The 24,023-nt window shown below is 44.9% G+C and overlaps 3 protein-coding genes across 6 annotated transcripts; 2 read left to right on the top strand and 1 right to left on the bottom strand.

Annotated features, from left to right (window-relative positions):
• Positions 1-1,096: 1,096 nt before the first annotated feature.
• LOC139544128 (beta-centractin) lies at positions 1,097-8,255 on the bottom strand. The gene is made up of 11 exons (XM_071350910.1): positions 8,064-8,255; positions 6,525-6,589; positions 6,333-6,408; positions 6,033-6,158; positions 5,666-5,790; positions 5,342-5,558; positions 3,915-4,007; positions 3,617-3,791; positions 3,436-3,497; positions 3,247-3,287; positions 1,097-3,151 (listed from the first exon to the last, which is right to left on the bottom strand). Exons 1-11 carry the CDS (start codon positions 8,109-8,111, stop codon positions 3,049-3,051), a joined length of 1,131 nt encoding a protein of 376 aa, XP_071207011.1. The 5' UTR covers positions 8,112-8,255; the 3' UTR covers positions 1,097-3,048.
• Positions 8,256-8,652: 397 nt separating this feature from the next.
• Positions 8,653-11,306, top strand: LOC139544129 (E3 ubiquitin-protein ligase MARCHF5-like). Its single transcript, XM_071350911.1, has 7 exons — positions 8,653-8,823; positions 9,227-9,313; positions 9,402-9,604; positions 9,779-9,909; positions 10,120-10,294; positions 10,490-10,656; positions 10,748-11,306. Exons 2-7 carry the CDS (start codon positions 9,285-9,287, stop codon positions 10,922-10,924), a joined length of 882 nt encoding a protein of 293 aa, XP_071207012.1. The 5' UTR covers positions 8,653-8,823; positions 9,227-9,284; the 3' UTR covers positions 10,925-11,306.
• Positions 11,307-17,627: 6,321 nt separating this feature from the next.
• On the top strand, positions 17,628-22,075 carry LOC139544130 (BTB/POZ domain-containing protein KCTD9-like). 4 transcript variants are annotated; one of them, XM_071350912.1, is made up of 12 exons: positions 17,637-17,888; positions 18,104-18,225; positions 18,323-18,366; positions 18,474-18,591; positions 18,669-18,727; positions 18,820-18,948; positions 19,028-19,095; positions 19,168-19,263; positions 19,375-19,524; positions 20,467-20,572; positions 20,692-20,825; positions 20,865-22,075. In XM_071350912.1, the coding sequence occupies exons 1-12, from the start codon at positions 17,841-17,843 to the stop codon at positions 21,012-21,014; spliced, it is 1,224 nt and encodes a 407-aa protein (XP_071207013.1). In that variant the 5' UTR covers positions 17,637-17,840; the 3' UTR covers positions 21,015-22,075. The 4 variants fall into 4 exon arrangements, with proteins under 4 accessions (XP_071207016.1, XP_071207013.1, XP_071207015.1 ...); XM_071350914.1 differs by having other exon boundaries at positions 17,639-17,888; positions 20,928-22,075; XM_071350913.1 differs by having other exon boundaries at positions 17,643-17,888; positions 20,898-22,075.
• Positions 22,076-24,023: the final 1,948 nt, after the last annotated feature.

A 24,023-nucleotide genomic window follows, 5' to 3' on the forward strand; every position in this document is an offset into this window, starting at 1 on the left:
GCTTCCTCTCCAGTTCTCTTTTGGACTTACAAATTGATGTAGTTCTGTCCTTGAGCTGTTCTTGTCTATTGATGTTCTGTATTATGTCATGTTTCATGTTTTGTGTGGACCCCAGGAAGAGTAGCTGCTGCTTTTGCAACAGCTAATGGGGATCATAATAAAATACCAAATGTTATTATTTTCTTCCCTCTCTTCGTTCACCTGTCTTTCCAGTTCAGTGGTTCTTTCATTGAGTGTTCTAATATCTACCTCATGCTCCTGGATCTCTATCTGTATCAGAGTCCTGCAACTCCACAAGCCTCTGTCTCAAGTTCCTCTCCTGCTGTAGAATCTCTCTGTTTCTTGCCACCATCTCCTCTACCTGCTCCAGCAGCTCTGGAACCTGAGTACCATGAGCCCTGTCCTTAATGTTGAGGACGTGGTACCTGCTCCCACATGTCTCTACAAGCTGCTGGAGGTCCTGACTCCCTGCTTGGAGAAACTCCTCAATGTTCTGCTCTTTCAGGCCACCATCATGGGTGAATAGAATCACAGTGTTCCCAACAACCCTCCCCAAACATCTCCTCCATAAATCTATAATACACACATACTGTATCTACACGTTTCGAGAATGCACTGCACAGGAGATCTACGGAATAAGCAAAAGTTTTACTTTCTCCTTTGCACAGGTAGGCTATACACAGGTAGGCTATACACAGGTACTTGGGAGTAAACTCCTCCCCCCTATATTCTTCTCTCTGCTTTTTGGAAAGTGGATTTCTGCCAACATAGACAATATGGTGCCATCAACTTCACCCGTAATTACCAGCCAGCAGACGATAGTGATGTCCTTATTGAGTGACTGAGAAAAGATCCCAAGAGCATTCTCAGTTTATCTTATATGACTTGCTTATGAATGTGGTATGACTTTCATTGTAAAGCATGTGCAGTACTTCTGAATTAATGCCTTATAAAGCCTTTATAAGTTAGTTTAATATGTGACCAAAGTCACCAGAGTGTAACTGAAGTGGGTCACAATGTCTGAAACAATTCATAGCATCCTGTTGGTTATGATTATCATAAAGATTAATTAATTACAAAGACCAGACACCTCCAACAGCAGTCATTAACTTATTTATTATACTGAATTTACAAAATGAAAAGTAAAAGCAACACTTGAATAAACAGTATTTTACATTTATTGTATTTTTTGACGTTTTGAAAAGCGGTCCACTGTACACAAGGCTGATGAAGTATAGAACCTTTTAAAAAACACCCAGAATCTGAAGTGGACTTTCCGGTGCCAGGGCACAGGAGTAAGGCGGACGCAGTTTTGGACACAACCCCTTTACTGCCACTGAGACGTAGGGAAATCAGCTTAGCCATAATAAACACCCAGACTTCTAGTGGTACATGGGGGGAATAGAGGGTAGAAAACTAACTGATAATAATCCACCATCTTGTGCTTCTACATGCTTATTATGAGAATGGTCCTACTACAGTCTATAGCAACTAAACATTGCTCTCTCTCAATTGTTCTAACCCATTCACTTGGTGTTTTAAAATAACTCACAGGGAACATTTAACAGGTGATCTCCACCATCCTTTAAATGGAGCCAAATATGGAGTCTTTGGAGAGAAATAAAACGACAATGTTTGTTGGATGATCTCTGTGGCCTTTCACCCAATATTCAGCTAGTCCCTGACCCTTGACTAACACTGAGATCAGAGATCACTCCAGGTTGTAGCTGCCCATAACCACAGATCTAGGATCAGATAAGCCTTCATCAATCTGAAGGTTAACCAGAAAGGTGATTATTAAATATGAACCTGTATCAATGGTTAGTGGAGACTTGGACCTCCTCAGAGATGATCCTGTCCAGGCATACAGCTCTCAGATCAGTCTCTCTGTGCAGTACAGAACAATAACATGTTTTATGGACAGCACTTTGTCATGTTTAATCTTTACAAGGCATTCAAGGGTCCCATTCAACTGGTCCCAAAGTTTAACTGTCATATCTTAAACGATCATTTAGAAATAGCAATGGTCATCTAATGGTTATTTAAAGTTGAAATCCCCCCGTTGGATTTGGTACCGAGTGAGGAGGATACATCTCACCCGTCCTTTGTTATCAAACCATTTCCACTAATGTCATTTTCAAACAAAGAGAAAAAACACAGCTAACTGAATGGAGATACTTTACACATCATAAGGAAGCGTTAAACATCGCTGTCGTCTAAACATGTCCATTAGTCGTTGTTGAAGAACACATGTGGGAGGGTTGGTGGAAAGAGAAGTTCTTTGAATGTTTTCCAATGAATTCCTTGAATATTTGATGAGCCAATGTAAAACACAGTGGTATTCTCTACCCGTCTACAGCATGACCTATTCCTATAGCAGACTATCCTAACCCCGACCCTCAACACCATCAACACAAATGGAAACCAAAAAATTAAAGAAAACAATGGTGAATTCAACCGTTGACATTAACATGGTGATTTGTAACTGACGACCAAGATACTTTTTTAAAGAACGCAAAAAAATTAAATCAATCTCTTCGGTTTGGAATGGAATTCTTACAGAATCGAAAATAATTCACCTTCTTTGTCATTGGATGATATGATGCAAGGTATCGTACAGGGCAGGGTAGATAGGAGAGTAATATAAATACTTCAGGGTTGAGTAGAGCATTGCCCCTTTAAGAACAGAAAGAACAGTCCACAGTATTGACAGATGCCCACGCAGCCCTGGGTGTGTGAGGAGGTGAGAGGGCCACAGGCTTGCCTGAAGGGCCACGCTGCTCTCTCCCACATGGCTGGTAACAGAAGGCATGCTGAATTGAGGGAGGGTGTATATGGAAATTGCCCTAGCCAGAGGATGGGGGAGACCTTAAGGGGAGGGGGAGACTGGGGCAGACATGGGGCTGTGGGGATAGTTCCAGATGTTGAGGCAAATCAGTAATGTGGGGCAACAGAGCAAATATAGGAGCATTGGAGGGTAGTGTCGTGACAGATTGGGGCAGCACAGGGCAGATAGGTCATGTTGAGGTCAGTTTAAGGGCAGCGGTGTTAGAAGGTCTTCCTGTGGATGGCCCGTGCTCTGTCCTCCTCATACTCCTTCTTGCTGACCCACATTTTCTTAAAGGTGTCCAACGACGCCAGGATGGAGCCACTACGCAGAACACAATAGAGGGAGGAGCGGAGAGAGGGATTAGGGAATAGAGAGATGCGTGAGTGAGAGTGAGTCTGTGTGTGGTGATCTCTTACCCGATCCACGTGGAGTAGAGCCTCTCCTGAGGGGCGGAAATCTGGACAGGAAACACAGAGAGAGACGGAAAGTCAGCAGGGACTTGCTGAGGAGACATCCTGCCCACACATGCTAAAAACAGACTCATATAGCAACATGCTGAGATCTGGCCAAGAAGAGGTGAAAAGCTGGGTCATTGGTTACTATACCTTGATCTTCACGTCTTTGGGAGCGAGCTTCTTCACTTCGCTTAGTAACCTGTCCCCGAAACCTGCAGCAGAAAAGACTGTTAGCTAAGGAGCCTTAAACCACATGAGAAAACACCCACTTTCACAACACACTAGTATTAGTTGTTGTTGGTCAGTGTGTGTGTGTGTGTGTGTGTGTAACCTTTGAGCAGTGTGGATCCTCCAGACAGTACGATGTTGGAGAAGAGTGTGCGTCGGAGGTCCATGTCAGACTTCTGGATAGCGAAGGCCAGCACCTCGTGGATCCCCTCGCTCTCGTCTCCGATCAAGTCTGGCCTGAACAGCAGCTCTGGGGCGCGGAACCTGGCTGGACCAATCTGGACAGGGGGCAGAGGTCAGAGTTAGGGTCAACTGGGTTTCAGAGATGATGATATTGATGTTTGTAGTCCCTCAAAATAAAACAAAGGTGTGTGTGTGTGTGTGTGTGGTGTTTGACTCACATCCAGCGTGCTACCGTCGGGGAGGGTGTACTGGGCCTTCTCGGTCTCCAGAGTCTCATCCTTCTGGGGGTTCAGGGACAGGTAGCAGGCTCTCTGAGGACAGAAACACACATATTACCAGCACTTCCCTATTGACAGTAAGGCTGGCCAATATATTGAATTAATTAGATTCATTTGAATATATGTTTTTCCGCGATATTCCAAATGCCTGTAACGGATTTTGTCTTTATGAGCGTTTATGTCCGCTTGTTCTCGTGTTGTATTTTTGGTCCGGTCTCTTTTGCTCCTTCTGTGCTGTGTGCACCTCCCCATTTACACCAGAGATCTGTATATAATGATGAGATGCACGTCTCTGCCCTAACAATGGGAGTCGTTGTCCCAAAGTCGGGAAGGCAGATGACAAACTTAGGTCCAAAATAAGCCCAAAGAGAATAAGCCTGCTGTTTCAACTCGCTATTTGAGGTTTGGTCCAACAGAATCAGTCATATGGACACTGAAACACACTGAAACATGATTTAACTGTAATAAAGGACAAGTTAACCTTTCTGACGATACCCTTTTTATGTCTCAACTGCTCACATGGCGTACAGAGCAGACATGACTAAAACAGGAGTATCAATGAACATTGATTCTGGAAAAGAAGGCTAAGTTTGTCGTGCCACATACCACGAGCAGCATTTTAGTCAAAGACTTATACGGTCTAGTCTGTGTTTTATAAATGTGCAATAAGCATAAAATGCAATTATATAAGGAATTGGCAACTCGTTGTCATTCTGAGAAATAAGGTAGGCCACTTGATTTCAACATGTGAACAAAGTGGACAGGCTAGCATGCTGTTCAAACAGGTGGAGATGGACAGCAGGGTGTGTTTATAAATATTCAACTGTTTTCTTGTTAGCTAGCAAATACATCCAAGTTGGTAAACATGAAATATAAAATTAGCTGGCTAATCACTAGCATGTGGGCTGGAGAGATTGTTGATGAGACCTGTGTTAATGTTCTATAGCCTAATGCCTGCTATATGAAGTTAGTTAGTGAATGTGCATTATGCAGGGTTCTGGTTACATTTGCAACAAAAAAGGGCAATTTCATAGACACACTTGAAAGCTGGATCAGTGATTATAAAATGTTTAAAAAGCAGGTTGAATTATTTTGATTAAATAATTATTAGTGTCTTATGAATTCATTAGATTATTGCTGACTGTTTGAAATGCAGTGCATTTGAACTTTAATTGTACAACAATGCTTATTTAGAGAGAACATTTAAAATGATAATAGATATATATTGTGAATGACCCATATGTTTGAAAAAATAGAGATGTGATTTTTAGGCCATATCGCCCAGCACTAATTGACAGCAATTCCTATTGAGCCCTTCATTTTCTTCTAGTTAGGTCACACACACACACACACTCTCCGTCCCTTACCTCTTTGATGGTGCGGACCACCTCAAACTCTGCGGAGGTATGGAAGTCATAGCCCTCCTTGCGTAGCAGCAGCCGGAGGTAACGGGACACGTCCCTTCCAGCGATGTCCACCCTCATGATGGAGTGGGGAATGGCAAAGCCCTCGTAGATGGGCACCGCATGGGTCACCCCGTCGCCTGCATCCAACACCACACCCGTGGTACGCCCTGTCGCATAGCTGGACCAGAGAAAGGGGCGTGAGTATAACAAACACACAAAAGCGTGCCTGCACACACTAACACACACGGTATTTACACAAACACACAAACAGTGTAGCGTACTCACAGACTGAGGACTGCCTGCATGGAGATAAAGAGGGCGGGAACGTTGAAGGTCTCAAAGAACACCTCAGCCGCCTTCTCCCTGTTCTTACTGGGGTTCAGAGGGGCTTCAGTCAGCAGGACAGGGTGCTGGAGGGGAAGACAGATCCAGTTAGCATGTGAGTCAGAAGGCTGAAAATCGCTTTCTTAGTCATACTAGCTCCCTTGTCTGTTAAATACTTTTCACACACTCACAACATCCATAATTTTTTATACAATTCAATAAATCAAGAAGCCTAACATTTACAACAACGGTTAACTGTTCACACAGTGAGGAGATTAGAGACAGGAAAAGGGGAGGAGGAGAATAAGGAGGTGAGAGGAGAGCCCACCTCCTCTGAGAAGGTCTGCAGCTGTTCCTTAGAGTAGACGTACTGCCAGATCCTCTCCATATCGTTCCAGTCCTTCACTATACCATGCTCCATAGGATACCTTACTGACAGCAACCCTCTGTGCTCCTGGGAGGGAGGGATAAGAGAAGGGTTAGAGGCTTGATGAAACTGGCCCCTTCATAGTGTGTGTGTGTGTGTGTGTGTGTGTGTGTGTGTGTGTGTGTGTGTGTGTGTGTGTGTGTGTGTGTGTGTGTGTGTGTGTGTGTGTGTGTGTGTGTAAGGCTATGGTATGAAGCCTACCTCTGCTTTGGGTCCAATGAAGAGGTCCCCCTCCAGGGCTCCTGCCATCACGCGCACGTGCTTGGGACGGCCCACGCTGGATCACACACAGCAGAACACAACACAGTTAGAAACAACCCCACGGGTGTTATCCATCTGAATCACAGCTGTGTCTTATTGATGTGGGATAGGTACAAATAAAGGAGGTCTTACTAGTTGGGGAAGCAGTATTTGGGGATCTGGTCTCCAGCAAAGCCAGCTTTGACAACACCTGAACCCTGGGGAGAGACAGATGGAGGTAGAGGGAAGATTAGGAGAGATAGGACAGGAGAGAAAGTTATTCATATCAAGCTATGACTACTTAAGTTGTCTGTCCCAAGCCACAACAATTAACACTCCTTCGTGTGTGTGTTGAGTCATAAGACACAGCCTGAGGCAGCGGAAGGCATTATCCCACTCTGAGACATCACACACATTACAGCCCATATCTGCTGGGTTATGGCTGCATCACCGGGCTTTAACATGCCTAGTGTTTCCTTATAATTAATAGTCATAAGGGTTTGAGTAAAACATTAGCCCATGAAAGGCCTCTGGGCTCATGACAGGGCAACAGATGACACAGGTAGTATTATGTTGACAACAACACAACAGTTATCACCTGCAAGGTCCGGTACACTCATTCAGGACCAATTATCTAGCAAATAAGCTCATTTAGGAAATAAGTGGTTTATTTATAGTGTGGTGCACATAATCAGTGACTGGTGGCGATAGCTAACGCTGCTAGCTAACTTCTTTCTCGACCAACGCATTTCGCATAGATGGCTAGCCGTTCGCAAAGTGGGGTTTGTTTCCCGGCGACACAACTGTGTATCTAGCCGGTGTTGCAGCTATTTACCTAGCTAGTGCCTGACGTTAACTGTAAATGTATCATATAAATCTAGCTAGATAGTTATTCTTCCAGAACAGAACATATATGATGGAGACGATACAGGCAAACCAGTGTTTGGATGAAAAATAACAACGTAAACTGGCTAAATAACGTTAGCTGATTCTGCAGCACACACAGCAACATACATATTTGACAAAGATACATTCTACTACACGAGGTGCACGTGGAAAGAGGTGGCTAAGCGCAAGTGGAATATATTTATGAATAGTAAGCTAGTACAATGTATTCAGTAATGTCCGCTATCAAAGCACAGCTAGAACAATAAGACAGATATTTCACCGGATGTATAAATGTGAATCATCCGATTAGCGTTTCCACTCACTACCAAATATGGTAGTGAGAGGAAGCCCAGTAGCGGGCAGTGGATTTTGGCCAACATTATGCAAATGTCCTCATAGATGAAACATTTGATCTCAATCCAGTTTTCTTTTCCCAAAACTACAATCTGTTGTAGACTTTACCCTTTGCCAAAGTAAAAAAAAAAAGAAGGCGTTTAGAAGGGGTGCAAAGGCGAATTTAGTTATTGCACACGCGCACCTCAGAATAGGTATTCCCTGACGGAAATATGCAGATGTGTGCTAGAACAGGCCAATAGGATCTCGCTAGCTCGTACTCGGCTCTGCCCACCTCTTTCCTTGTTCTGCCCACTATGACTTTGTTTCCATTGGAAACGACAGGCTGTTGCCTATCTTTGTTTAGTTATAAAAATCTTTGATCAAAACCTCCAACACAGCACTAGCTAGCTAACCTCCCTGGCTAGTCGTTAGCTAGGCAAGGGTGTGGATGAGTGACATCATACTTACATTATCGATCACAACCGGCTGGTTAGCTATAATGTCATAGGACTCCATGACGAACTGATTGTTTAAGATATGTTTCTATTAATCCTTTGATACAATCTTGCCTATTTGATATTTTAATCATGTAAATAACGCCCTGTCACTCTGGTCTCAGACCACCGGTCGCTGCTGCTTGCGTTGATCACAACCCAACCCAGTAGGTATGCGGTTGTCTCTAGAGTAGACTGACAGTGCAACAGCCAATGGCAATACTGCCAGCTGGAGCCCACGTGCTCGCTGTCAAACCCAGATTCAGGGTTGTGAGCTTGTGCAGTTTTTGCCGGCTTGTTTTTCCATCATCATCATCATAATCATTATTATCATCATCACCATCTTTATGAATAAATGTACCTTCAGCTAAATAAACTTTCCCCCTTTCCAAGATGAATAGATGAGCATCAGAGTGGGTGGAAACATAATATCTATTACATTATTATGTGCATGTTTGGGAAATCATGGGCAATTATTAATGAACAGAAATTATGTATGTTTTATCTGTCTGTAAATTCCACAACATCCAAAAATGTTGAAGTTGGAAAAAAAAAATGTATTTGCCTTTAAGAAAAAGTGGCTGTAACCGGAAGAACTGTTATGTATTTTTGTCCGTCCGTAGGACAGGCAGTTCGAATATTTTTTATAAATCAAATCTCTTTTATTGTCATCCAACCAGTTAAAAAACTGACTGTAAGGTACTTACAGGTTTTTAAATAGAGGTATTGTCGAGGTAAGAAACCACTGTCATTATTCAACAACAACTAAAAGTTATGAATTCCTCTAATCTATAGTTAGCTAGCTAGGTAGTTACGCACCGGAGGTAGCTAGTATGGCTACTCTTAACACTTGGCCGTTAGCAAGTATCACAAAGCGATTAAAACTTATGAATGGCAAATTGTATGGACATGTCATTTTCTGATCCAACTAAAACATAGAAAATATGCATCACAGCATTAACTATAGCTAAAATTAGTTTAGCCAAGGCCTTTGTAGCCAGTTAGCCAGCTAAGTTACAAGTTTGACCGGAAGTGAGTTTGTGAATGTAGAAGAAGCAAGCTAATACAGGCAGTTAGTAAATAAATGCTGTCTATATTTTAGCCAGATGTAGAGAAAGTGAAAGAATGTGTGTGTAGGTCTTGCCTGGCTGGCCCATGGTGAGACGGGGACCTAGAGGAACTGAACAGACTCAAGATGGCCTGTGTGGAGGAGCCCCCTGAGAAGTAAGTGTATGTGTGTGTGTGTGTGTGTGTGTGTGTGTGTGTGTGTGCGCGTGCGTATTAACCTGTGTCTCACTCTGTGTGTTTCCAGGCACTGCTGGGTGTGTTTTGCGACAGAGAGAGAGGACAGCGTGGCAGAGTGGGTGAGCCCCTGTAGATGTAAGGGCTGTACCAAGTGGATCCACCAGGCCTGTCTGCAGCGTTGGCTCGATGAGAAGCAGAAAGGAAACAGTGGAGGAGCCGTCAGCTGCCCTCAGTGTGGCACAGAGTACCGCATTTTCTTTCCCAAAATGGGTAACTAACACACACACACACTGCATCATCTTACCCAAGGTGAGATATAGAACAAACACACTCACCAACTCGCACACAAACACACTACAATGAAAGCTCTATTCTGTAGCTTTCATGTCCAGATGTGTCAGTTAGTTAATGGCTGTCTGTATATGTTTGTCCCCCACCCTCCAGGGCCATTGGTATACTTCCTCCAGCAGATGAACAGTGCTCTGTCACGGGCCAGTCCATTCACTGCTGCCGGTGTGGTGCTGGGGACAGTCTATTGGTCAGCTGTCACCTATGGAGCTGTGACTGTCATGCAGGTACATGCCTCTTGACTTCTGAACCTTAACCCTGTCATACGCGTTATACCCTTGACCTCTAACCTTTGACCCATAACTAACACTACTCACTAGTTCAGTGAATCTATTGCAAACAACAATGCAACTCAAAACACAAGAGTCCCAGTTCACCTCTTTCCCTCCCTCCCTCCCTCCCTCCCTCATCTTCTACCCCTCCCCCTCTTTCTCCAGGTGGTGGGCCATAAGAAGGGCTTGGATGTGATGGAGAGAGCAGATCCTCTGTTCCTCCTGATGGGTCTACCTACCATCCCTGTGATGCTTGTCCTGGGCAAGATGATCCGCTGGGAGGACTACATACTGAGGCTGTGGCAGAGACACTCCTCTAAACTACAGCTGCTATTGCCAGGTATACATGCATGCATGCATGCATACATACATACAAAAGTGAGAAGACAGGTTGTCTGCCTGGGGTATGGCTGTCTGTCTGAGGTATGGTTAACTCTAGAGGTTTAGTAAACGTTACAGCATATAGTACATTCTGCAAATGAAATGCATTTGACAAAACAATTTTTAACTCTTCCTCTCTTCCCCTCCCTCCCAGGTATAGGTCGTCCGTTGCCCCGTGTGCCAGCTGATGGGGGTAATGGAGGGGACCACCTGTCAGTGTCTCGTACTCTGTGTGGAGCTCTCATCTTCCCCTCTGTAGCCAGCCTGGTGGGACGACTGATCTTCAGCAGGGTACCCTCATCTCTGCAACGCACCGTTCTGGTGAGGGGAGAGTGTATTTGTACAGTATGTTTCAAGGCTGGGGTAGAATTTGTTTTATGTTTGTCTCTCGCTCTCTTTCTCTGTGTTGTAGGGTGGTATAGCATTTGTGGTGATGAAGGGAGTGTTGAAGATGTATTTCAAACAGCAGCAGTACCTCATTCAGGCCAACCGCCACATCCTCAACTACCCTGAGAGAGGGAGGGACGGAGAGACGGAGGGACGGAGCGAGGGAGGAGAAGACGACACAGAGGACAGCGGAAATGAGTGAATGCAAGACTCCCCCTCCCCAACCTTAACCCCGGGGGAGGGAGAAAGAGTTGGAGTTCGGCACACAAGGACAGCAGAAATGATTGACAGCCTCCCAGAATCCTCTGTTCCCAATCGCAATGTAGTTTTATTTTACTCAGATAAGGGGTGTGTTTAGGAGGCGCATTACATTTCCAAACAGAGAACTTGTCCAATAGGAATGCAATTGTTTTTTTTTCTTCTCCCATTTAGGTCTCCTGAATGCGACCCAGCTCTTCTATTTGCATTGTAAGATATCCACCCAACCATGACTGTATGTGTGAGTGTGTGTGTACACTGTAAAACCCATGCTATTTTATTTGCCTGTATGAATGAATTGGCAAATAAAGTGATTTGATTGTTAATTTCTGCATTCTCTCTGTTTGATGTGATTGATTAGGATCCCCATTAGCCAACTCCTATGGCGACAGCTAGTCTTACTGGGATCTGACATGAAGCAAAAAAGACAGACAAAATTACTTTTCAATTTGCATACATTTAGAAACAACATGTAGTGTATGTGTGCATCTAACAGTTACACATACATGTCAGTACATACACATAACAAGGACGTCACATGAGGGCGAGGCGTTGTGCCCTGATGTGTTACTTTATTATAATTTTTTTTAAACCAGGTTTGCTGTTCACTTGCGCTATATAAGATGGAAGGGAGAACTCATGACTCTGTATAATACTCTACATTTCCTTGAATTTGTTCTGGACCTGTGGGGACATGTCTAGTGGGGTAAGTGTGTGTGTCAGTGCTGTGTGTAAGTTGACTATGAAAACAGTTTCTTATAAGAAACATATTTAATAATAAGATAAAACTAGAGCCTGCAGAACTTGCTTTGTGGAGTCTGGTGTCATATCTTTATTACGGATAGACCTCTCCCCATCTTTACAACCATTGAATCTATATATTTTGACCATGACAGTTCACAATCTTAAGTAACACCAAGTAATTTAGTCTCCTCAACTTGTTTTACACAACACCATTCATTACCAGATTAAGGACCCTGGGACTAAACACCTCCCTCTGCAACTGGATCCTGGACTTGCTGACGGGCCGCCCCCCAGGTGGTAAGGGTAGGTAAGAACACATCTGCCACGCTGATCTTCAACACGAGGACCCCTCAGGGGTGTGTGCTCAGTCCCCCTCCTGTACTCCCTGTTCACTCATGACTGCACAGCCAGGACACGACTCCAACACCATCATTAAGTTTGCCGATGACACAACAGTGGTAGGCCTGATCACCGACAACGATGAGACAGCCTATAGGGAGGAGGTCAGAGACCTGACCGTGTGGTGCAAGGACAACAACCTCTCCCTCAATGTGATCAAGACAAAGGAGATGATTGTGGACTACAGGAAAAGGAGGACCGAGCACGCCCCCATTCTCATCAACTGGGCTGTAGTGGAGCAGGTTGAGAGCTTCAAGTTCCTTGGCGTCCACATCACCAACAAACTAACATGGTCCAAGCACACCAAGACAGTCATGAAGAGATCACGACAAAACCTATTCCCCCTCAGAAGACTGAAAAAATTTGGCATGGGTCCTTAGATCCTCAAAAGATTTTACAGCTGCATCATCAAGAGCATCCTGACGTGTTGCATCACTGCCTGGTATGGCAACTGCTCGGCCTCCGACCACAAGGCGCAACAGAGGGTAGTGTGTACGGCCCAGTACATCACCGGGGCCAAGCTTCCTGCCATCCAGGACCTCTATACCAGGCGTTGTCAGAGGAATGGCCCTAAAAATTGTCAAAGACTCCAGCCACCCTAGACATAGACTGTTCTCTCTGCTACCGCACGGCAAGCGGTACCGGAGCACCAAGTCTAGGTCCAAGAGGCTTCCAAACAGCTTCTACCCCCAAGCCATAACAATCCTGATCAAATGGCTACCTAGACTATTTGCATTAAGCCTCCCCCCTCTTCTATGCTGCTGCTACTCTCTGTTATTATCTATGCATAGTCACTTTAATAACTCTACCTACTTGCACATTGCCTCTGTACCGGTACCCCCTGTATATAGCCCCGCTATTGTTATTTACTGCTGCTCTTTAATTATTTGTTATTCTTATTTTATTTATTTTTTTCACCTTTATTGAACCAGGTAAGCTAGTTGAGAACAAGTTCTCATTTACAACTGCGACCTGGCCAAGATAAAGCAAAGCAGTGCGACACAAACAACACAGAGTTACACATGGAATAAACAAGCGTACAGTCAATAACACAATAGAAAAAAATAAAGTCTACATACAGTGTATGCAAATGGCGTGAGGAGGTAAGACAATAAATAGGCCATAGTAGATGTGTAATTACAATTTAGCAAATTAACACTGGAGTGATAGATGAGCAGATGGTGATGTGCAAGTAGAAATACTGGTGTGCAAAAGATGCAGAAAAGTAAATAAAAACAATATGGGGATGAGGTAGGTAGATTGGATGGGCTATGTACAGATGGGCTATATACAGCTGCAGCGATCGGTTAGCTGCTCAGATAGCTGATGTTTAAAGTTAGTGAGGGAAATATAGGTCTCCAGCTTCAGTGATTTTTGCAATTCGTTCCAGTCCTTGGCAGCAGAGAACTGTAAGGAAAGGCGGCCAAAGGAGGTGTTGGCTTTGGGATGACCAGTGAGATATAGTACCTGCTGGAGCGCGTGCTACGGGTGGGTGTTGTTATCGTTACTAGTGGGCTGAGATAAGGCAGAGCTTTACCTAGCATAGACTTATAGATGACCTGGAGCCAGTGGGTCTGGCGACGAATATGTAGCGAGGGCCAGCCGACTAGAGCATACAGGTCGCAGTGGTGGGTGGTATAAGGGGCTTCGGTGACAAAACGGATTGCACTGTGATAGACTGCATCCAGTTTGCTGAGTAGAGTATTGGAAGCTATTTTGTAAATGACATCGCCAAAGTCGAGGATCGGTAGAATAGTCCGTTTTACGAGGGTATGTTTGGCGGCGTGAGTGAAGGAGGCTTTGTTACGAAATAGGAAGCCGATTCTAGATTTAATTTTGGACTGGAGATGTTTAATATAGTCTGGAAGGAGAGTTTACAGTCTAGCCAGACACCTAGGTATTTGTAGTTGTCCACATATTCTAAGTCAGAACCGTCCAGAGTAGTGATGCTAGTCAGGCGGGCGGGTGCGGGCAGCGAACGGTTGAAAAGCATGCATTTGGTTTTACTAGCATTTAAGAGCAGTTGGAGGCCACGGAAGGAGTGTTGTATGGCATTGAAGCCCGTTTGGAGGTTAGTTAACACAGTGTCCAAAGAAGGGATAAATGTATACAGAATGGTGTTGTCTGCGTAGAGGTGGATCAGGGAATCACCCGCAGCAAGAGTGACATCGTTGATATATACAGAGAAAAGAGTCGGCCCGAGAATTGAACCCTGGTGTACCCCCATAGAGACTGCCAGAGGTCCGGACAACAGGCCCTCCGATTTTACACACTGAACTCTGTCTGAGAAGTTGTTGGTGAACCAGGTGAGGCAGTCATTTGAGAAACCAAGGCTGTTGAGTCTGCCGATAAGAATACAGTGATTGACAGAGTCGAAAGCCTTGGCCAGGTCGATGAAGGCGGCTGCACAGTCTTTTATCGATGGCGGTTATGATATCGTTTAGTACCTTGAGCGTGGCTGAGGTGCACCCGTGACCAGCTTGAAAACTGGACTGCACAGCATAGAAGGTGCGGTGGGATTCGAAATGGTCAGTGATCTGTTTATTTACTTGGCTTTCAAAGACTTTAGAAAGGCAGGGCAGGATGGATATAGGTCTATAAAAGTTTGGGTCTAGAGTGTCACCCCCTTTTAAGAGGGGGATGACCGCAGCAACTTTCCAATAATAATTTTAGAAAGAGAGGGTCCAGATTGTCTAGCCCAGCTGATTTGTACGGGTCCAGGTTTTGCAGCTCTTTCAGAACATCTGCAATCTGGATTTGGGGGAAGGAGAAGCTGGGGAGGCTTGGGCAAGTAGCTGCGGGGGGTGTGGAGCTGTTGGCCGGGGTTGGGGTAGCCAGGAGGAAAGCATGGCCAGCCGTAGAGAAATGCTTATTGAAATTCTCAATTATCGTGGATTTATCGGTGGTGACAGTGTTACCTAGCCTCTGTGCAGTGGGCAGCTGGGAGGAGGTTCTCTTGTTCTCCATGGACTTTACAGTGTCCCAAAACTTTTTGGAGTTAGAACTACAGGATGCAAATTTCTGTTTGAAAAAGCTAGCCTTTGCTTTCCTGACTGACTGCGTATATTGGTTCCTGACTTCCCTGAAAAGTTGCATATCGCGGGGACTATTCGATGCTAGTGCAATCCGCCAGAGGATGTTTTTGTGCTGATCAAAGGCAGTCAGGTCTGGAGTGAACCAAGGGCTATATCTGTTCTTAGTTCTACATTTTTTGAAAGGGGCATGCTTATTTAAGATGGTGAGGAAATGTATTTTAAAGAATGACCAGGCATCCTCGACTGAAAGGATGAGGTCAATATCCTTCCAGGATACCCGGGCCAGGTCGGTTAGAAAGGCCTGCTCGCAGAAGTGTTTTAGGGAGCGATTGACAGTGATGAGGGGTGGTCGTTTGACCGCGGACCCATAGCGGATGCAGGCAATGAGGCAGTGATCGCTGAGATCCTGATTGAAAACAGAAGAGGTATATTTGGAGGGCAAGTTGGTCAGGATAATATCTATGAGGGTGCCCATGTTTACGGATTTAGGGTTGTACCTGGTGGGTTCCTTGATAATTTGTGTGAGATTGAGGGCATCTAGCTTAGATTGTAGGACTGCCGGGGTGTTAAGCATATCCCAGTTTAGGTCACCTAACAGAAGAAACTCTGAAGATAGATGGGGGGCAATCAATTCACATATGGTGTCCAGGGGCACAGCTAGGAGCTGAGGGGGGTCTATAACAGGCGGCAACAGTGAGAGACTTAATTCTGGAGAGATTCATATTTAAAATTAGAAGCTCGAACTGTTTGGGCATAGACCTGGAAAGTATGACAGAAGTATGACAGAATCTCTGGAGTAGATTGCAACTCCTCCCCCTTTGGCAGTTCTATCTTGACGGAAAATGTTGTAGTTGGGTTTGGAAATCTCCGAATTTTTGGTGGCCTTCCTAAGCCAGGATTCAGACACAGCAAGGACATCAGGGTTGGCGGAGTGTGCTAAAGCAGTGAGTAAAACAAACTTAGGGAGGAGGCTTCTGATGTTAACATGCATGAAACCAAGGCTTTTTCTGTTACAGAAGTCAAGAAATGAGAGTGCCTGGGCATATGCAGGGCCTGGGTTAACCTCCACATCACCTGAGGAACAGAGGAGGAGTAGGATGAGGGTACGGCTAAAGGCTATCAAAACTGGTCGTCTAGTGCGTTGGGGACAGAAAATAAAGGGAGCAGATTTCTGGGCGTGGTAGAATAGATTCAGGGCATAATGTACAGACAGGGGTATGGTGGGGTGCGGGTACAGTGGAGGTAAACCAAGGCACCGAGTGATGATAAGAGAGGTTGCATCTCTGGACGGGCTAGTTATGCTGGGTGAGGTCACCGCATGTGTGGGAGGTGGGACAAAGGAGGTATCTGAGGCATGTTGAGTGGGACTAGGGGCTCCGCAGTAAACTAAAACAATGATAACTGTCCTAAACAACTGCGTACAAGGCATATTGACATTTGAGAGAGACGTAAAGTGAGGCATAAAGCAATCACAGGTGTTGATTGGGAGAGCTAGCTAAGACAACAACGGGTAAGACAACAACAGCTCTTATCTTACTTTTTTTGTATTTTCTTAAAACTGCATTGTTGTTCAAGGGCTTGTAGGTAAGCATTTCACTGTAAGGTCTACATCTGTTTTATTTGGCGCATGTTACAAATACAATTTGATTTGATTTGATTCAGCTGAGTTCTAGAACTTAGGGAATGATTTGTGCCAAATACAGATCTCTTAGTTTTAGAGATGTTCACAACCAGTTTATTACTGGCCACCCATTCCAAACAGATTGCAACTCTTTGTTAAGGGTTTCAGTGACTTCATTAGCTGTGGTTGCTGATGTGTATATAGTTGATCATTATACATGGACACACATGATTTGTTTAATGCCAGTGGCAGGTCATTGGTGAAAAGAGTAGAGGGCCTAGAGAGCTGCCCTGCAGTACACCACACTTTACATGTTTGACATTAGAGAAACTTCCATTAAAGAAAACCCTTTGAATTATATTATATAGATAGCCCTGAATCCACGATATGGCAGAGGTTGAAAAGCCATAACACCTACGTTCTCAACAGCAGGTTATGGTCAATAATATCAAAGGCTGCACTGAAATCTAACAGTTCAACTCCCACAATCTTCTTATCAATTTCTTTCAACCAATCATCAGTCATATGTGTCAGTGCTGTACATGTTGGGTGCCATTCTCTATATGCATGTTGAAAGTCTTGTTAATTTGTTCACAGAGAAAAATTTGGTTAAACAATTTTTTCCAACAGTTTGCCTAGAGTTGGCAGCAAGCTGATATAGATTAAATATATGACAGATAAGAGTGGCTATAGAGTCCGTTACCATCCTCAGTAGCTTTCCATCTAAGTTGTCAATGCCAGGAGGTTTGTCAATATTGCTCGATAACAATAATTTTTCCACCACCAAACTAAAAGTTTTAAGGACAGGAAGCGAGGAAAGGAAGCATTCATTGTTTAGAAAAAATAATTATTACCAATGACATCTCGGTAACTGCATGTGAGTTACCCCCTCATTCATCGCCATTGGACAACATTCACTCTTTAATCGTTGATTGGACGACATCGTTGCAACGCTTTTTCAAGCTTTTTATTTTATTGCGGATGTTTTGGTTCCAATCGAAAAAATCAGAAACGGGTGTCTCGGGTGACTCAAGCCGAGCAGCTAAATAACCAGAACTATCATGAAGAGAGTCACTCTGTTTGTCAACGGAACGTCTTCCAATGGCAAGGTAAGCTAGTTTCCGAGAACCCTATCGGATCCCTTTCTATATCAACTGCAGCACAGATAACATCTCTGCATAGCTACTGCTGTAGCTAGCTACATCTCATCTGACCACAGTAGGTGCGCTAGGTTGCCAGCAGTTTCGTAATTTGTCAGTGTACATCGCCAGATATATACTGTCGCAGGGTTGTATCTGTGGGCTTCGTGTGTATTTTCCCGCAGGTTGTGGCGCTGTATGGATCGCTGACAGACCTGCTGTCCGTCGCTAGCAGTAAACTGGGAATCCGAGCCTCCAGCGTTTATAACGGTACAGGCGGTCTTATAGACGACATAACGCTTATAAGGTGAGTTCAAAATTGGCGACATAGCAGAACTACTCAGCTAGCTAGGCAGGACAAAGTTCTGTTCACTGCTAACACCGTGCGTGTGTGTGTTCTGCAGGGATGATGACGTGCTGTATGTGTCTGAGGGCGACTCCTTTGATGGTAAGTTGACGACAACCTCTCAACACCTCTATCAGGAGGTACAGTGTGGGATATTCTGTGCTTCTATCTGGGTGGGATGTACTTGCTATCTGTATGACTTCCCTCAGATGTGAGTAAGACACAGTGTGCAGACCCCCAGGATGACCCTGGTTGTCCAGACTGGTTCCAGACTCACACTGATTGGCTGACGCTCAACGTTGGGGGTTGCTGCTTCACCACCACACGGTAACCATGACAACCTCGCAGTCTGTCCACTCCATTCTATTGATACACATAACCTGTGTGGTGTGTTTTCTCCTCAGGAGCACTCTGGTCAGTAAAGAGCCAGTGAGCATGCTGGCCCACATGTTCCGAGACAAAGGTGATGATGTCACTCCCACAATGCACCACTCACTGGCTGTCGTCTCCACTCATTATTCATGTCCCGAATTCCGTGTGTGTGTGTGTGTGTAGATGTGTGGGGTAATAAACAGGACTCCCAGGGTGCCTACCTGATAGACAGGAGTCCAGGCTACTTTGAACCCATCCTCAACTACCTGAGACACGGACAACTCATCATCAATGACGGCATCAACCCACTGGGTATGCCACAAACTCACAATGTACACACTGGACTTACACACGCACACTAATAGCTACTTCATCTCTTTCTCTGTCTCAGGGGTCCTGGAGGAGGCTCGGTTCTTCGGCATTGAGCAGCTGGCTGAGCAACTGGAGAACCTGATCAAGGTGTGTGTGTGAATACCGTAAGTGTGCATGAGGCCTGTCTATCCTAACTACACCATATTTTCTCCTACCCAGAGTTCCCAGCCTGCTGATGACCACTCCCCTCTAACCAGGAAGGAGTTTGTACGTTTCCTGTTGGCCACACCCACCAAGTCAGAGCTGCGCTGTCAGGTAGCACACACTCACCAAAATGTATCTGTTTTCAGTGGCTATGATCTATCTTGTCTGACACTGTCCTCTTTGATCTCCCTCTTTCACACACACACACACACACACACACAGGGTCTGAACTTCAGCGGTGCAGACCTGTCTCGCCTGGACCTGCGCTACATCAACTTTAAGATGGCCAACCTGAGAGCTGCCAACCTCACTCATGCCAACCTCAGTGGTGCCAACCTGGAGCGGGCAGACCTGTCCTCAGCCTGCCTTGATGTGTGTAAATGCATTGTGTTACTGTGTGTGTGTGTTACAGGGAGCTAACCTACAGGGTGTTAAGAGGCTGTGTTCTAATGTGTGTGTGTGTGTGTGTGTGTGTGTGTGTTACAGGGACCTAACCTACAGGGTGTTAAGATGCTGTGTTCTAATGCGGAGGTGTGTGTGTGTGTGTTACAGGGAGCTAACCTACAGGGTGTTAAGATGCTGTGTTCTAATGTGGAGGTGTGTGTGTGTTACAGGGAGCTAACCTACAGGGTGTTAAGATGCTGTGTTCTAATGTGGAGGTGTGTGTGTGTGTGTGTGTGTGTGTGTGTGTGTGTGTGTGTGTGTGTGTGTGTGTGTGTGTTACAGGGAGCTAACCTACAGGGTGTTAAGATGCTGTGTTCTAATGTGGAGGTGTGTGTGTGTGTGTGTGTGTGTGTGTGTTACAGGGAGCTAACCTACAGGGTGTTAAGATGCTGTGTTCTAATGTGGAGGTGTGTGTGTGTGTTACAGGGAGCTAACCTACAGGGTGTTAAGATGCTGTGTTCTAATGCGGGGGTGTGTGTGTGTTACAGGGAGCTAACCTACAGGGTGTTAAGAGGCTGTGTTCTAATGTGTGTGTGTGTGTGTGTTACAGGGAGCTAACCTACAGGGTGTTAAGAGGCTGTGTTCTAATGCGGAGGTGTGTGTGTGTTACAGGGAGCTAACCTACAGGGTGTTAAGAGGCTGTGTTCTAATGTGGAGGTGTGTGTGTGTGTGTGTGTGTTACAGGGAGCTAACCTACAGGGTGTTAAGATGCTGTGTTCTAATGTGGAGGTGTGTGTGTGTTACAGGGAGCTAACCTACAGGGTGTTAAGAGGCTGTGTTCTAATGTGGAGGTGTGTGTGTGTTACAGGGAGCTAACCTACAGGGTGTTAAGAGGCTGTGTTCTAATGTGGAGGTGTGTGTGTGTTACAGGGAGCTAACCTACAGGGTGTTAAGATGCTGTGTTCTAATGCGGAGGGTGCGTCTCTGAGAGGGTGTAACTTTGAGGACCCTTCTGGAGTCAAAGCCAACATGGAGGGTAACACGCACATATAAACAAATTTGACTTGACTCGACACACACACTTAAATCGCAAGGACGAGCAAGGTTCAATACCTTTTCGATCATACTTGGATTTGTATTGATGGTGTGTGTTAGGTGCCAACCTAAAGGGGGTGGACATGGAGGGTAGTCAGATGACAGGTATCAACCTGCGAGTTGCCACACTGAAGAACGCCAAGCTGAAAAACTGCAACCTGAGAGGAGCTACACTGGCTGGCACAGACCTAGAGGTAAACACACACACACACACACACACCTCTCAAACATAGCTCCCTCCCTCTCTTTCTCCCCCTCTCTCTCAGAACTGTGACCTGTCTGGATGTGATCTACAGGAAGCTAACCTTCGGGGCTCCAACGTGAAGGGAGCCATCTTTGAAGAGATGCTGACTCCACTGCACATGTCTCAGAGTGTACGATAACCCTACTGCACATGTCTCAGAGTGTAGGATAACCCTACTGCACATGTCCCAGAGTGTACGATAACCCTACTGCACATGTCTCAGAGTGTACGATAACCCTACTGCACATGTCTCAGAGTGTACGATAACCCTACTGCACATGTCTCAGAGTGTAGGATAACCCTACTGCACATGTCTCAGAGTGTAGGATAACCCTACTGCACATGTCTCAGAGTGTAGGATAACCCTACTGCACATGTCCCAGAGTGTACGATAACCCTACTGCACATGTCCCAGAGTGTACGATAACCCTACTGCACATGTCTCAGTGTAGGATAACCCTACTGCACATGTCCCAGAGTGTACGATAACCCTACTGCACATGTCCCAGAGTGTACGATAACCCTACTGCACATGTCCCAGAGTGTACGATAACCCTACTGCACATGTCTCAGAGTGTACGATAACCCCACACAAACATACACTCCTGGTCCTTAAGTCACTCCTCCCAACCCCCTGTGTAGCTCACCACTGATTTTTGAATTCTCAGAAGAGACTAGTTGTCCAATACTATATCAACCCTTAGTAGTCACTTAGCTACCTGAGGGCAGTGGTTGTTCCTCTGACATGAGGAGTGAATATGAAACGAGACCCAGGAATGTTTTAGTTCTAGTACACATGTTTGTATATATGGCGTAAAAGGTTCTACATGTTTGTAAAATAATATATGTATTTTGAAGGTAGATACGGCAGATTCGAGCCGACTTCTGCAACAACAAACAGTGTGAGGCTAAACTTCTCGCTGTTTTGGTCTCGCAGCTATCGTGTTGCAGCAGTGTAAAATGCACCCATGCGCTTATCTGCAATATCTGAGGTTCATGGCAAAAGTTATATGGCTGAGTCTCACTTTAATGGGTCCACATGTACATTATCCTACATGGGCCATCTTCTCCATGCCCGGGGTTGGATTTCCATCACATGGTGCTACACTTTATCATTGTGGAAAGTATTTTTTTTTTGTTTCACGCTATCACTGTATAATTACTGTTTTATGTCTTTTGCAATAAAGGCTCTAGCCTGTTTTTAGTATCTAGTTGTGTGTTTATGTCGACGGCTCCTCTAAGTGATCCGCACGTATATTTGCCATGCTTTACCCTCGGAAACTTGAGTTAAAGAGACAAGATTTGGAAGGATGGCCCTAGCAGACTAGGCACGCATAAAGTGATGCACACGTACAAGGGTGTGTAGGGTAACTGGAATGTACCTTATTGTAAAGGTTTGTGTTTGAAACCTGCCTTTTAGGAACAAACCTAAAAAAAAGTTATACAGCTGTACTATTGACAGCATCTTGACTGGCTGCATCACTGCTTGGTACGGCAATAGCACCGCCCTCGATCGCATGGTGCTATAGAGGGTGGTGCGGACAGCCCAGTACATCACGGGCTGAGCTTCCTGCCATCCAGGACCTCTATATCAGGCAGTGTGAAAGGAAGGCCCAAAATATCTTTAAAGACTCCAACCACCCAAGTCATAGACTGTTCTCTCTGCTTCTGCACAGCAAGCGGTAACGGTGCATCAAGTCTGACACCAACAAGCTCTTGAACTGCTTCCATCACCATGCCATAAGACTGCTAAAGAGCTAACAAAATGGCTACACGGACTATCTGAGTTGACCTATATATCTAAATCTTTTTTTTTCACACTCACAGGGCCCTACACACAGTCACTCCAACACACACAAACACTATTTGCTCAGACCCACATAATATGCATAAACATTTATACTGACTCTACACACCCACTCACATACAGACATATATGCTGCTACTGCTCTGTTTATCATATATCGTGATGACTAGTCACCTTAGCCCAATACATATCTACCTCTATACAGTTGAAGTCGGAAGTTTACATACACCTTAGCCAAATACATTTAAACTCCGTTTTTCACAATTCCTGACATTTAATTCTAGCAAAAATTCCCTGTATTAGGTCAGTTAGGATCACCACTTTATTTGAAGAATGAAATGTCAGAATAATAGTAGAGAGAATTATTTATTTCAGCTTTTATTTCTTTCATCACATTCCCAGTGGGTCAGAAGTTTACATACACTCAATTAGTATTTGATAGCGTTGCCTTTAAATTGCTTAACTTGGGTCAAACGTTTCAGGTAGCCTTTCACAAGCTTCCCACAATAATTTGGGTGAATTTTGGCCCATTCCTCCTGACAGAGCTGGTGAAACTGAGTCAGGTTTGTAGGCCTCTTTGATCGCACAAGCTTTTTCAGTTCTGCCCACAAATTTTCGATAGGATTGAGGTCAGGGCTTTGTGATGGCCACTCCAATACCTTGACTTTGTTGTCCTTCTTTGGAAGTATGCTTGGGGTCATTGTCCATTTGGAAGACCCATTTGCGACCAAGCTTTTAACTTTCTGACTGATGTCTTGAGATGTTGCTTCAATATATCCACATAATTTTCTTTCCTCATGATGACATCTATTTTGTGAAGAACACCAGTCCCTCCTGCAGCAAAGCACCCCCACAACATGATGCTGCCACCCCCGTGCTTCACGGTTGGGATGGTGTTCTTCGGGCTTGCAAGCCTCCACCTTTTTCCTCCAAACATAATGATGGTCATTATGGACACACAGTTACATTTTTGTTTCATCAGACCAGAGGACATTTCTCCAAAAAGTACGCCCTTTGTCCCCATGTGCAGTTGCAAACCGTAGTCTGGCTTTTTTATGGCGGTTTTGGAGCAGTGGCTTCTTCCTTGCTGAGCGGCCTTTCAGGTTATGTCGATATAGGACTCGTTTTACTGTGGATATAGATACTTTTATACCTGTGTCCTCCAGCATCTTCACAAGGTCCTTTGCTGTTGTTCTGGGATTGATTTGAGCTTTTGGCACCAAATTACGTTAATCTCTAGGAGACAGAACGCGTCTCCTTCCTGAGCGGTATGGCGGCTGCGTGGTCCCATGGTGTTTATACTTGCGTACTATTGTTTGTACAGATGAACGTGGTACCTTC

Source organism: Salvelinus alpinus, chromosome 18 (genome assembly GCF_045679555.1).
Source record: "Salvelinus alpinus chromosome 18, SLU_Salpinus.1, whole genome shotgun sequence".
NCBI classification, from domain to species: Eukaryota; Metazoa; Chordata; class Actinopteri; order Salmoniformes; family Salmonidae; genus Salvelinus; species Salvelinus alpinus.

Bases quoted from the DNA above. Each gene is read 5' to 3' on its own strand.
- LOC139544128 (XM_071350910.1), bottom strand. From the start codon at position 8,111: ATGGAGTCCTATGACATTATAGCTAACCAGCCGGTTGTGATCGATAAT. The intron at 6,159-6,332 runs GTAGGCTTCATA...CCTCCCTCCCAG, and splicing joins TCATTGGACCCAAAGCAGAG to GAGCACAGAGGGTTGCTGTC. The intron at 5,559-5,665 runs GTGAGTACGCTA...TCTCTGGTCCAG, and splicing joins ATGCAGGCAGTCCTCAGTCT to CTATGCGACAGGGCGTACCA.
- LOC139544129 (XM_071350911.1), top strand. From the start codon at position 9,285: ATGGCCTGTGTGGAGGAGCCCCCTGAGAA. The intron at 9,314-9,401 runs GTAAGTGTATGT...GTGTGTTTCCAG, and splicing joins GTGGAGGAGCCCCCTGAGAA to GCACTGCTGGGTGTGTTTTG. The intron at 9,910-10,119 runs GTACATGCCTCT...CTCTTTCTCCAG, and splicing joins GAGCTGTGACTGTCATGCAG to GTGGTGGGCCATAAGAAGGG.
- LOC139544130 (XM_071350912.1), top strand. From the start codon at position 17,841: ATGAAGAGAGTCACTCTGTTTGTCAACGGAACGTCTTCCAATGGCAAG. The intron at 18,226-18,322 runs GTGAGTTCAAAA...TGTGTTCTGCAG, and splicing joins GACGACATAACGCTTATAAG to GGATGATGACGTGCTGTATG. The intron at 19,096-19,167 runs GTGTGTGTGTGA...TCTCCTACCCAG, and splicing joins AACTGGAGAACCTGATCAAG to AGTTCCCAGCCTGCTGATGA.